Below are 12,851 nucleotides of genomic sequence, written 5' to 3'. Positions count from 1 at the left end.
AGAAGTGATGAGGTGTAGGACCTGACCAAGACGCCAGAGTTGATCGCCAATCAACTCATCTGGGGACCGGAGGAAAACAACGATATCCATCTCTTTTGGTTGTGGACCTGTCTTGCCAAATTTCTTTGGTCTTGGGATGTAGTCTGGAAGGCGTTCATATAGCCAGATCTGCCACCATGATTGGTAGAGGCGTTCCATCTGTTCCAAAAGGCGGGAGGGTTGTTCTACCCTCATTGGTCCAGTGGGGGCACGCCTTTTATTTCTGCCGTGTATCAGACGGTTAGGCGTGATAAGGTCTGCGTGACCTACATCCTCCGTTCTGGATACCGTGCAGATTGGCATGTTGTTGATCTCATTTGCTATATATGAAAATGCAGTCTCAAATGACATGACATCCAGTTTGAGACCATTAAATGTTGCATGGAACAAGGTTTTGATTTCTTTGATTGAGCGTTCCACACAACCTTGATAGTTGTGAGCAGCAGTGGGACCGACCTCGTACTCTATGCTGCAACTTTTTCCATTGAGCGTTTTAGTGATGTCAGCCATGGAAAACTCTGATTTTGCTACGCCTTTTATGAGCTGTGCTCCTGGGTCGATGAAGACCATTTTAGGGTAGCAATAACGATGAACGAATCGTTGGAATGCTTGGAGAAAGGCGTCTGTGTTATACTTAGTCATAGCATAACACGCTGTTGCAGATGAGGCTGGGTCTCTACAGACTAGACCCCAAACCTTGACTGTGGACCTGTGGTTGTGTTCACAGTGAGCCAAGAACGGACCCATCAGGTCAAGTTGGCAGTAGTAGAACTGGGGAGCAATGGTCAATCTGTTTTGATGGATTGGTCCCATTTCAGCTTCTAGAAGCTTGGCCTTGAACCTACGACAATGTGGGCAAGCCGCTCTAATCTCTTTGGAGAGATCTCTGCCATGGAGGATATAGGTGATGTGCCTAGATTCTAAGAGTGTTGCATTTACATTCCTGTGTAGTGCAAGCTCTTGGTGGGCGTATAGCATAACGGAGTATGCTATCAAGCTATACCGATCAACTATCGGTCTAACAAAGTGGAGGGGAGACAAATCAGGCATGATATTGTCAACGTCTTCAATGCTGGTGCCCTCGACAATACGACCATTGTATTTGATAATGCCGTAGTCAGTGACAACATTGTTGCCGTGGGCCTTAGAGTTGGAGAATTTAAGCACTTCTTTAGTGGCGAGCCTAAAGTAGTATTTCTCCGACTTCTGAACTTCCTCGTCCAAAAGTTGGACAACCCGAGGAGTGGGTTGTGGAAGTGATGCCTTGTTGTGACGGTATGATTTAAAGTCGAAAAAGCAGAATTTTCGAACGATGGCCATGACCCGGAGAGATTTTGGCCATGACCGTTTACACGGGTCGTAGAGATAACTCGAGAACTTGGTTATCTCTGCCGTTCTTTCTTGGGGTGATTTCGTATCACCATGGAGGATTTTGACCTCTTGGGCAGCGGCCTGTTTCGCTTCCATTGTTAGTTTAAGATCTTGGAAGGATTGGGCTGGCATGTCCTGGTAATCAAGATACATCCAGGGTTTGCCATTTTGCCATTCAGATTTGGCGTCGATGTCCTTAATAGTGGCAAGGAACCGGGTGCCGAGATCCGCGATGTTGTTTTCTGACTCAACATGACGCCATTGATCCGGGGATGAGAACCGTCGAATTTCGATGACGCAGCTACGTACGCCCAGGGAAAGAGGACGTGCGTCTTGGTGAAGCCATGACAACACAACAGTAGAGTCTGTGAAATAGGTGACTTTGTCGACCTTGTCTTTGAGATTTTTGGCAACGGTTGTTGCAAGAATGGTGCCTACAACGGCTGCCCTTAGCTCTGCTCGAGGGATAGTGCTGCCAGTCACGATCTTTGACTTGGCAGCGGCCAATCGGACAGTGACCTCCCCCGAGAGAGATATTGACCTAACATGCACACACACGATTGCCATGTTTTGGCTAGCATCAACGGATACTAGCAGATCAACTTTGGGTTGGGAGTTTGCCGGGATTACCGACCGTGGACAGGAAACTGACGCGAGTTGTTGCATCGTTTCAATGTTGGTCACCCATGTGGGAAGCAGTTTGGTTGGGAGCCCATCGTCCCAACCAGTAGCGTAAGAGAGGAGATCGTGATAGTCTGCTTTGAATTTAGCAGTCACGGGGGTGCAGAATCCGAGAAGGTCGAAGTTTGAGGCAACTTGCGACAGGATGGTTCTTTTCGTGAAACTGAGTAGAAGAGCCTCTTCAAGACTGCCTTCTACTGGCGGGGGTCTTTTCCCTCGTTTTGTTTTGCCAAACGACAGGGGTTTGACATCCAAGCTGAGAGTGTCAGCTAGTGGGGCCCAGCGATAGCCGAGGTAGCTAACATGTGTGCTGTCATTGGACACGGTGTCTTCAGGTACAGATGAAGATTTGACAAAGCTTTTGACGCTCATGCCTGCCAAGTCAAGAGTAAATTTGACTCCCGCAATGAGTTTGTCTAGTTCAGTTGCGGAGTCTGTTGAATCAGAAGTATCATCAACATAAGTTTTGGTTCTGAGAACCTGGGCACCTGCGGTATGTTCAGGGTGGTTGTCCATGACATACTGAGCTACCTGTTCAAGGCCTTCTGCAGTTTGATTGCCAGAAGGTTTGACCCCATAAATGATGGTACGCATGATGCGCGTTCTGACAGTGCCACCAGGGGTAAGGCTATCAACCCACAAGTACTTGTGCCAGCGGAAATCAGATGGATCCAACTTGATCTGGTTGTAGGCCATCCGTATGTCGCATGCGAAAGCATGTGGTCCTGCTCTGAAGTTGATGTCCAGAGCTAAGATTTTTTCGAGCCTGTTTGTGCCCTGTTTGTGCCTGTTTGTGCCCTTTAGGACATCGTTCAGACTTTTACCTGAGGAGGTAGTTGCAGACGCATCAAAGACAACTCTAACTGGAGTGGAGAGAGAATTTTCTTTAGTGACGAAGCGCCAAGGGAGGTAGTATTCTCCTGGCAGATTGTCTACTAAGGCTCGTTCCTCAGGGGACAGGTCATCAATGTCACATGAATAGCCGTTTAGTGCCAACTTGTCATGTGATGCCATAACTTGCAGTTTGGCCTCTGGATCTTTCTGCAGTTTTCGCAGCTGCGATTCCAGAACTTTGAGGGCCCTATTTTTGTTTGGTTGTAACTCCTTGACCGGATCAGCAATGAAGGGAAGGGATGCTACGATCCGGCGTTCGTCAGGTAGGAATTTGACGGACTTTTTTATTAGGAGTTGTTCGGCCTCTTCTCTGAGAGAAGTTGCATCCAGAATGTCTCCGTTTTTGCAATCATTGCATCCACGGCATGCTATGCAACGGTAAGGTGCTTGAGTGCCTATGTCTTCACTCTCAAGATACTTCCGTTCATGTCGTTTGACGTGTTGAATATCGGAGCTGTATGTATGAACATCCAGCGAAGTGTCCTCCTCTGTTTTTTCCTCAACAGTGATTGGATGGAGGTATGGAAAGGTGTTGGTTAAGGAATCCGCGCACCAATTCCTACCACTGTTCAGAAGTGTTTCAGTGGTATAGCGGTAAGCAGACAACTCGTTGGTGAAAAAGAGAGCAGCACCAACAAAGTTTACAGTCTCGGCTGCTTTGGCCCAAGCCTTGTGGGGACCACCGAGTACACCTGTGTGGCCATCAATGCCCTTGAGTGGGCTTCTGTATAAGGATAAGCCACAGGGCAGTGAGCAGATACGCATTGGGAACAAGTAGTTGTACTTGATCCCCAAGATTATGTCGACTTGGCCTCCGCCAATGACATCTGGTACAGTAGGGAGAAGCTCGTGGCCTTTGTAGTGATTTGCGAGGTCACCATAAGGCTCTGTGAGTTCCCAACGAGGAAATGGGGCCGTCAGTGTGTCCATTTTCGCAGCAATTATAGTTGCGGACATGGCACTGTCGACTAATGGCAGTGTGAACTTGTCACTGCCATAGGGAAGATGGACGACTTTACCACCTGCTACGTTCATGAGGGTGGGTCCAGGGCGGTGTTCTGTGGCATTTAGTCGAGCCGCTGCAGAGGCTGAAACTGCGGCTGTGCCACAACCGCTGTCGTAAAAGACAAACAGCGGATTGCCGGAAAGATCAGGGACGTTTTGGCACATGAAAATGCCAGGAGCAGCAACATCAGGGAAGGTGTTGGGGTCGGAAACGTCAGGTGTGGTGTCAGAGGTTTGGAGATTCATGGTGATATTATCCATGAACAGAAGGTTGCCAGATGTTATAGGAACATCCTTTGGCAATGACTTGCGGAAATCGCCTAACCTCTTTTTATTCTGCTCGACATGAATAGAGCAGGCAAGGATATGCTTTTGCACGCGATGAGCGGACGCGTACTGGCAATTGTCAGCTTGACAGTAAAAGGTGGTGCGACAGTCGTTTTTGTGGTTATTCCACCATTCGTCAATATTGTCGAAATTGACGCTGGCGTCCATTCTGAGGCACCTGTGACAGGCTTTTGTCTTGCCATGGAGTTGGCGTTTCTCCTTATGTGGTGTATTGATGTACACCTGGCATTGGAACAAATATGTGTGTTTGTTCTGACAAAGCGCGCAATCAGTTGGTACAGGCTTAGAAGCAGCGCCTGTGTATGCTAAGAGTGGAGTGGGCGTCTTAGCGGACTTATCAGAGGCCTTGCCTTTAGGGCGTTGTTTTGGGTCCTCCGAGGCCGAGAAAGTGGAGGCCGTGTAAGTTTGAGAAGCTGGTTTACTCCGGTTCGAGTTTTTCTGACCGGGGTTGCTACCAGTCTGGTTGGACTGTCTTTGGCCGAAGTTACCGCTGTTCGAGTTGGCGTTGTTGCCACCAGAGGATGCGGTACCAGTATGGAGGGATGCCCCTTCATGCTGGTTAAGTTGGTATTGGAGCTGACGTAGCTCGCAATCCAAGAAGAGGAGAAGTTGCTCATAGCAGTACTGGCCATCTTCCTCCCCATTTTCATCTGCGCTAAGCAGGAATTTTTTAGACATTTCCTTAAAGTAGTCTCCTTTAAGAAGGTTCAGTACAGAGTTGGCGATGTCCGTTTTGCCGTGATACAAGGCTTGCTCTGCGTCATTTTCTTTTGCAAATTCTTGGGTGTCAGCAAGTAGTGAACGGAGTTTTACCATTCATGTGATCTGCTGTTCCCAGTTGTATTTAGGGCATGGTCCCAGTTCCATGATTTTAGCCTTACGTTTGGCTATGATGCTGGTTTTGCTGCCATAGTGGAACGACAGCTGCTTCATGCAAGCCTTAATAGATTTTTCGGCCGAGCACAACATCTGCGCATTGCCCTGAAGACACTTTTCTTTCAGGATTTCCAATGCTTCGACTTCTGCTATAGACGGCATTGAGTCGATATAAATCTGGAACTTCTTTTGAAATGTAAAGAGGTCAAGTTTATCTGTCTTGGCCCCGGAGAAGTGAGGGATAGGGATGTTGGAAGAGCGCTGATTGAAGGAGTGCCCTGAGATAGGTACTCCGAAACGATCCCTCAAGCGTTCAACGTAAGATTCCACGCTGGATATTTCCGTTTCAAGCGTGGTGGACTGGGCATCTAGTGCTGTTGCATCTTGCTCCATGTCCGTAAGCATTGCGTCCTCACACAAGGTTTTGGCTTTATGTAAGGTGCGCTGTGCCTTATCAAGTAGCTCTTTAAATTGAGCATTGAGCTTATTGAATTGACCTAATTGCTTAACTTCGGTTGCTTTAAGATCGCCGAACTTTTCGCAGAGGTCGTCAAGCTCCACAAGCATGGGGTCCCTTTTTTGTTTTACCCTTGCTTGTTTTACCGCGTATGTCGTAGGGTTTATGCGGTTGGGGATGGGAGCTGTTTGCTGGAGCATAGTTGCAGCAGGAACAGCTGTGGCCTGAGTCGTAACTGCTGGAGGCACAATTACTTGGCCATCACATGGTAAGGTACCTGCCTCGGATCCGACTGCTGAAGTGGTAGTCGAGTCGTCAGAGCAAGTAGAGAGAGGTACTGCTGGAGCAGCAGTCGTCGTAATCGGTTGAGCTTTCAAACGTGATGTACGATGTTCATGAATGAACTCGATTTTTGAGCGCATGGCTATACGTAGCTGTAACGCTTTGTTCATGTCAGCTTCGGTGACCCTTGGGTCTGGGCTGTTGCGAAAGAAAGCTATGATGTGGCGAATTGACGAGGCTTTTTCTTCCAACAATGATAGACTATTGTCTAGCTTTTCAATGCTAAACCTGTCAGGGTTATTTATGATGCTCTGACAGTCTTCGTCTATCATCATGCACTCATCGCATTCGGTGATGAGTTTGGTTGCCTCATCAGTCATGGTTGGGGTTTGTGCTGTAACAAGCGCAGATAGATCGACACTAATATTGTGTGTCGATGTGGAAGCGTTATAAGCAGAGCCTGGGAGGTGGTCGTGTAATGGGAACTGTTCAGGGTTATAAAAAACCTCGTCCTGAACCTCTTTCTGTAAATCTTCAGAATAGAGTTGTTCCAAAGCTTCTTCAAGAATTGAAGCTGATTTTTGGAAGGATGGTATGGGGGAATAATTATCCCAATCTAGTTGCTGTGGGGCTAGCTCAAACTCTTCAGTATCTGTAGGGGTTGTGGGGGTTTGTGGTGAAAGGCCGTTATACGGATGTATAATGGGAAAAGTTACCAGTGGATCAACAGGTGAGGAGGGTAAGTGGGGGGCTGCAAGTAGTTGGGGAGCTGCAGGGGGTGTAGGGAATCCTCGGATAGGTGACGGGGATGGGCTACGGTGGTGGCTGTTTTGGCCTGGGGGGGTGCGACTAACGCTGGGCCTGTGTGAGGAAACGACGGGCCTAGAGTTGCGGTCAACCGGTTTTTGCCGTTGAAGTAGCGCTTTTTTTGTTTTAAGGAGTTTTTTGGCGCGTAATTCAAACGGGGTGTTGAGTTTATGTTTTTTGGCTAAAACTCTGACGGTTTTAGGCCGACGACTCGCAACAGTCGCAGAGTCGGATTGTGAACGTTTGGTGTGAGAAGGGGTGGGGTGTGAGTTAGATGGATGATAGAGGGTGTTATGCCTTGAGCGTGTAATTGCTCCGGGCAGTTTAGTGAGGAAAATCTCCTTCATTGACCACTGAATGCTATTGTTAATTTATTTATTTAAATTATAACCTCTCTTTAGCTTATATTTTTTTTTTTTTTTGGTATTTTGGATATTGTTTTGTTCCAACAAATAAGTGCTAATGGATGAACCTTCAACAGCTTTTTGTTGTCTTTGGTATGATGCGGGTAGGCAGGGGCCGCAAGCTAACAGGGAGGTGATAGGAAAAAAGGGAGGGGGGTGATCAGGGGCGAATTATTTAACAAGCGACCTCGTTAAATAAGAGGACAAAAAGTTTGTCCTATGGGTGGGTGGCACTTAGTTGTAAAGCACCTCAGCAGCTGTCCAGAATTAACAGTCCGTATTAACATCAATGTCTGGGAAGGATGCTGTATCCCCCAAGATGGAATAGGACTTACAGATTGGCTAGTTATAGAGCAGCTTTAGCAATAATAAACTACCTGGGTCTGTAATGCAGGGAAGATCAAATTTATCACAATCTCACCAGAGGTTATCCAAAGGGTGCAGGGGGCCAGGACGGGAGTACGGTTAGGGTCTTCAGGCGGGGCCTCAGGGCATTTAATGGAGTCTGGAATTATTGGAAGGTCTTGATGTTTAGGCCTAAACAAATAGAGTTATATTTTGGGAAATTTGGTGGAAACCTAAACTTCACCCGGCCTAAGCTATTGTCCTATCCTCCCCCCAATTACATTATTTGTTAATAGGGAAAGGTGGAAAGGTTAATAATTTGAAGAACTAAGCTGTACCTGGATGTTAATTCTGGACAGCTTAGTTTTCCAAAGAGCCGGCAGACATTATAATTAAGCGGTCTGAAAAATGAAAATCTTTTATTTGCTGTTTGCAACCGCGAAATTAGAATGTCTGCCGCAGTGAGCCGCAGGCAACCCGTTGTTCTTCTCAGTGGACTGGTGGCCTGAAAGTGTACATACATTAGTGTACATGACAGCAACATCAAGTAATACGACTCTTGCTATAATGAATTCTAGTGTCATGCGTCAGACATAGCAGCAATAGGTACAAAAAAAAACAGGTGTAAATCTATAATAAATTAATAGGAGCTGCCTTTTACAATAATTACTGGAGCTACGTGTATACAGGAATGAGTTCATACAAAAGAAAAATAATTAAGGATTTTTGGTGCTTTTCCTCATTTTACCTAGCGAGCTCATTTTGATATAAGGGGCTCAGGTAATTCATTTTCTTTATAGTTACCTCTAAGGTAAGAGACTACCCTGTACCCAATAATTAATAATATAACCTAAAGTAAAACATACAAAAATTCATCATTTTTTATTCTTTCTGTTTCATTTGGTTGTTCTTTTCAAGGAAGCTTTATATAAGTCTGTGTAGTTCACGGTATGTGTGCCGTGGAAATTCAAGCTCTTGGATTTTTCATTTTAGTTGCTTTAGTAAGACAGTGTCAAGAAAAAATAGCCACCCAAAAGCATCTTTTTTTGTTGAGACAATTTATTATTTAAACCTAACATTTTTCATTTGTATGAATTATACTGAAATAAAGGAGGATCGCAACACAGAGGCCTCAAAGAATTAAGAAAATGGGTTGATGACAATATGAATTGTGAAGATATTGCCTTCAATTTCATGGTTTCTAATACAACTAGCAAACCAAATATAAAAGTTGGTCCAAGGTATGAAGTTATAGGGTAGATGGATAGATAGATAGATTAGGTATCTTACAGATGGATAGATGAAAAACAGATTTAGAAATGATTTATAAGTTGTTAAGTTAAAGCCTAAAGTTTCATGGTTACTGATGCAACTAACATCCCGAATATCAAAATTGGTCTAAGGTAATAAATAGATATATGCATTTTGTATTTAAGATAAATAGATGAAATTGTAGGTTAGGTTATCCCAGCAGGTTTAGGGCAATCCGCAGTGATTAGGATTGAAGATGAATTGTACTGATGGATAGATTTAAATTTAGTTTGTAATCTAGTTATGATTGTTTATATTAACACAAATTTCTTTTCAGGAAAAAATTCCGGTGTTTGACAGTAGAATGTGATAATTCTGGGATGCTGTCCCAAGATTTGTCTCATCTAGCGAAAAGATCTCAATGTATTAATAAGGTTAGCTGATTTTGATCTTTTTTCTAATTTTTTTTCAATGCGAATTACTAAAGTATAAGGATATCTGTATGTATGTGTGTCTCTTAAGGTCTTGTAAACTGTTGGATGTATCAATTCACAATCTTAAGAGAAAGTTTTTAGAGTATGACACTTACTCCTTGGAGATAAAGCATGGAGAAAAAAAATTAACAACCTCCCTTTAAAAAATTTGATTTTAAAACAAAAAATGTGACTATTAGAAATTAATTTAGGTGGACTACCTACAGGCAAAATGAAGTTTTCTCTCTATATATCAATCTAAGCAATGTTTGTTTATCCCTTAAGTTAAATTAAATTGATGATTGATCGATTATTTTTTAGTTTACGCGCGTTTACGGAGGGATGCCGCTGAAAAGTGTGGAATGGCGCGCAGATCCAGTTCTATACAAAGAAAATCTCCCGCCAAATATTCAAGTCTACTCGGATATAGGAATTAATTCACATAATTTTATATTTAGAAAACATAAAAATATTGAAATTGCTCACTTTTCAGGTTTTATAACGCAGCAAATCTATTTATAGTCACGAGCGGCTACGCCCTTTGAGGCCTCCAGGGGCACTTAAGTTTTTTTTCCCAATGGTAATTTCTTTTGAGATGGTGGTGATACCCTCCCCCTAAATATTTATCTTCCCCTCCAGAGGCCTAGACCTATGAGAAGCTACCTTGTAAAGGAGAACCATATCGGTTCAGCGGTTAGAGAGATCATTATGCACAGACATCCTGTTACTGTATTATAAGGATAACGCAATGCATAATTCTTAACCTTCCATGTTAATGTCAATTGTCAAAATATTTAATATAAAAATGCAAGATTGTCAAACTTTGGAAATGTCGGGGATCGAAATTAAAAATCAAATGGCATATCAGGGAGGCAGAGGATAGTGGATGATAAATTAATGTACATCTAGATATTTAACAGCTATCACAAGCATAATTTATATAATAATGTTTGAGAGGAAGATAATTATATCGTTCATTGTCATATCCTTTCATCTTTCAACTTATGTCTAGATTGTCAAAGTCAAAATGTTCTAAATTGAAAATGCAAGTTTTAAAACTTTGAGACATGGCAGTTTTATGGTTCTAAATAAGATTCTTAAATGGATTTGTTATTACTTGGATCTTGCATCAGATTTCTTTAATCTCTAATAAAATTAAACACGTAGCGGGCTAAAATAACGATTCACCTGTTCCCCTACCTTAACAATTTAAATGACAGGAGAAATAAACCTAAATTGGCGTCAATTTTTCAGCTGTTATAATAGCCGTAATTCTACATCCATTAATACTTAAAGCAGAGTTGACGTTAGAATTTGGTGGAAGATTTATTTTTTGTTCATTTTCCCTGTGCCTATAACCCTGAAAATAATGGGATATAGTGCAGTAAAATGTTCCTGGTACGATTACCTGGAAATTACCTCCAACGATGAACTTTAAAGACTGCTAGCTGCCAAACGGTTGAGCGTATGCTGTACAATGTCCATGGTATGCTCGTGTTAAGCGGCATAGAAGGCCTAAAAACAATCTGGAATAGCCAAGATCCAATGATGCACAGGAAAAGCTTCACAAAGGAAACAAATGCTTAAAATATAAAACATTTATTTTATGAACACTGCTAGATAAATGTGCATTATTAAGTAATGACTATTTCAGATTATTTTAGGCCTTCTTTTATCGGTTAAAATTCTGTGCTAACATAATGTATTCGTTCTACCGTTTGTCTATTAGCCTTTAATGTTTTTTTTTTTTTGTTGAGAAAACTGTTACTAGGAACATTTCACCGTTAACTGCACTAGATCCGAATAATGCAAAAAATGTTGATTTTTGCAGAACATATAAATTCTATCTATACCATCCCTCTACAATTACATTCTTTAAGTCATGAGAAAAGGGATATACACGGATACAGAATTGTTTATAACGATTTTAATTATCTTGTATTGTTTGTTGTTTTTTTTTTGCTTACCTAATTCCTATGGTTTTAACATTCGAGGGGGAAATGGGTATTTTTATAAAACTTTCATACCTACCTCAAACATTTTTGGGATTTAGAAGGGATTGTGTAAGTTTATTTTTCCGTCATTTTCAATTCCTAGTCAATTCAAATGGTTTACCTAAATTATTTTTTTGTCGTTGGTAATGAAAAATACATAATTTTGTACAGTAACATGCAGAAAACAATAGATATTGTCTTAATAATGATTATTCATATCCCTACCCCCATTCAAATGTTGTGTCAAAGTCAAATTCTCTTGTCAAATTAGATTTTGTCTGCATTTCCAAATTTGTCCCAACTCAACTTGTATGGCAAGCGACTTTGAATTTGAATTTTTATCGATTGTTTGTCTGTCTGTTTGGTATCTTTAATTTGTCTGTCTTTTATGTTATTTTAGGTTAGGTTAGGTGATTGCCCCTTTGGGTTAGAGTTCCCTCACAGGGGCTAGAAATAGGAGAAAAGCTACTGTGAAAATAAGCCAAATCGCCCCTTAAGAGGCGTTGCCACGTAAGGGACTATAATATCCCAACTTTTAGTAAACAAGGATGAGTTTATCATTTATTAAGAAGCTAACATTAAATAAAAGATTGTATAATAGACTTTCTCGTATTCATTCGAATCCGGTGGATAGGAACCGGTTCTCATCCATACGAAAAAAACTTTGTCTAGCATCGTATTATATCAAGCTTTCTACGAATATAAAAATGTACAATAATAAGATTAAAACCAGTTTTTTTTTATCCGGTGCCTTCTACACCTAGGGGCTAAAATCTTGTTTTAATCTCATAATTGTACATTCTATATCCGCGGAAAGCCGTTTATAATACAATGCGAGAAATAGCTATTAAATAAACTGCCCTCCGAATTTTACAATAAAATTCTGCCATTTGTTAGATTATACACTTGAAAGGGTAACATTAAATATCTTTTATTCTATTATATAAAGTAGCAAGGTTTTTATTGTCTGAAACTTACGATCTCAATAACTACAGAACTAATTAAGTTCTCATTGTTAAGAAAGCTTCACATAGGTATTGGAATTGCAGACTGGCCAGAGTGTACGTTTTGTACGTAACGTATCGAATCTGAGTACGTTCTGAACGTTATATTGAGATGTGTACGTAACGTATTTTATATTTGTATATTTGTACGTTTTACGTTTTTTTTAAGAATAAGAATCAAATATTAGTAGAAAAGTAATTTGTATGTTTAGTACGAAAATTTTTGCAAAAACAATAGGTGTATTATATCAAATAAATTCAATAATATCTTCAATTTTTATAAAACAAAAATATGTAGGTAAATTATGCATATATGTTATTAGAACTTACAGTTTAAATTTATGGATTTGAAATATATGTCCTATAGATTTAGTTTAAACTATTGAACAGAAAGAGATATGCAGTTGACTAAATTCAAGTTTAAATGCATTCCATGCAACTACCCCTTTAATAAATTTTACGATAATTGTTTTACAAATTCTTTATATACTTGGGTAAATTTTCCGAGATATCATATGGTGCTCAGTTTAGGATTAAGAAGTCTTATTTTTTGGTATCTTCAGTTTTTAAAGAATAAGAATCAAATATAAGTATAAAAGTATTTGTATATTTATTTGTAT

The 12,851-nt window shown here is 41.3% G+C and overlaps 2 protein-coding genes across 2 annotated transcripts in view; one reads left to right on the top strand and one right to left on the bottom strand.

Moving 5' to 3' along the window:
- Positions 1-12,851, top strand: part of LOC145331385 (exostosin-2-like) — a 37,861-nt gene that overhangs the window by 19,959 nt on the left and 5,051 nt on the right. Inside the window, exons 9-12 of the mRNA XM_080176009.1 lie at positions 8,157-8,200; positions 8,623-8,750; positions 9,098-9,194; positions 9,555-9,665. Of these exons, the coding sequence (XP_080032135.1) occupies positions 8,157-8,200; positions 8,623-8,750; positions 9,098-9,194; positions 9,555-9,665 (380 nt within the window). The remainder of the gene's footprint in view (positions 1-8,156; positions 8,201-8,622; positions 8,751-9,097; positions 9,195-9,554; positions 9,666-12,851) is intronic.
- Positions 5,140-8,044, bottom strand: LOC145332889 (uncharacterized). Its single transcript, XM_080177990.1, has 2 exons — positions 7,848-8,044; positions 5,140-7,701 (listed from the first exon to the last, which is right to left on the bottom strand). The coding sequence occupies exon 2, from the start codon at positions 7,105-7,107 to the stop codon at positions 5,155-5,157; it is 1,953 nt and encodes a 650-aa protein (XP_080034116.1). The 5' UTR covers positions 7,108-7,701; positions 7,848-8,044; the 3' UTR covers positions 5,140-5,154.

Source organism: Acartia tonsa, chromosome 11 (genome assembly GCF_053477335.1).
Source record: "Acartia tonsa isolate MP-2025a chromosome 11, ASM5347733v1, whole genome shotgun sequence".
Taxonomy (NCBI): domain Eukaryota; kingdom Metazoa; phylum Arthropoda; class Copepoda; order Calanoida; family Acartiidae; genus Acartia; species Acartia tonsa.
Note: the sequence above shows the minus strand (reverse complement) of the source record. Positions and strands in the feature narration are given on the sequence as shown.

What these genes read in the sequence shown, in the direction of transcription:
- LOC145332889 (XM_080177990.1), bottom strand. Translation starts at nt 7,107, where the DNA reads ATGAAGGAGATTTTCCTCACTAAACTGCCCGGAGCAATTACACGCTCA.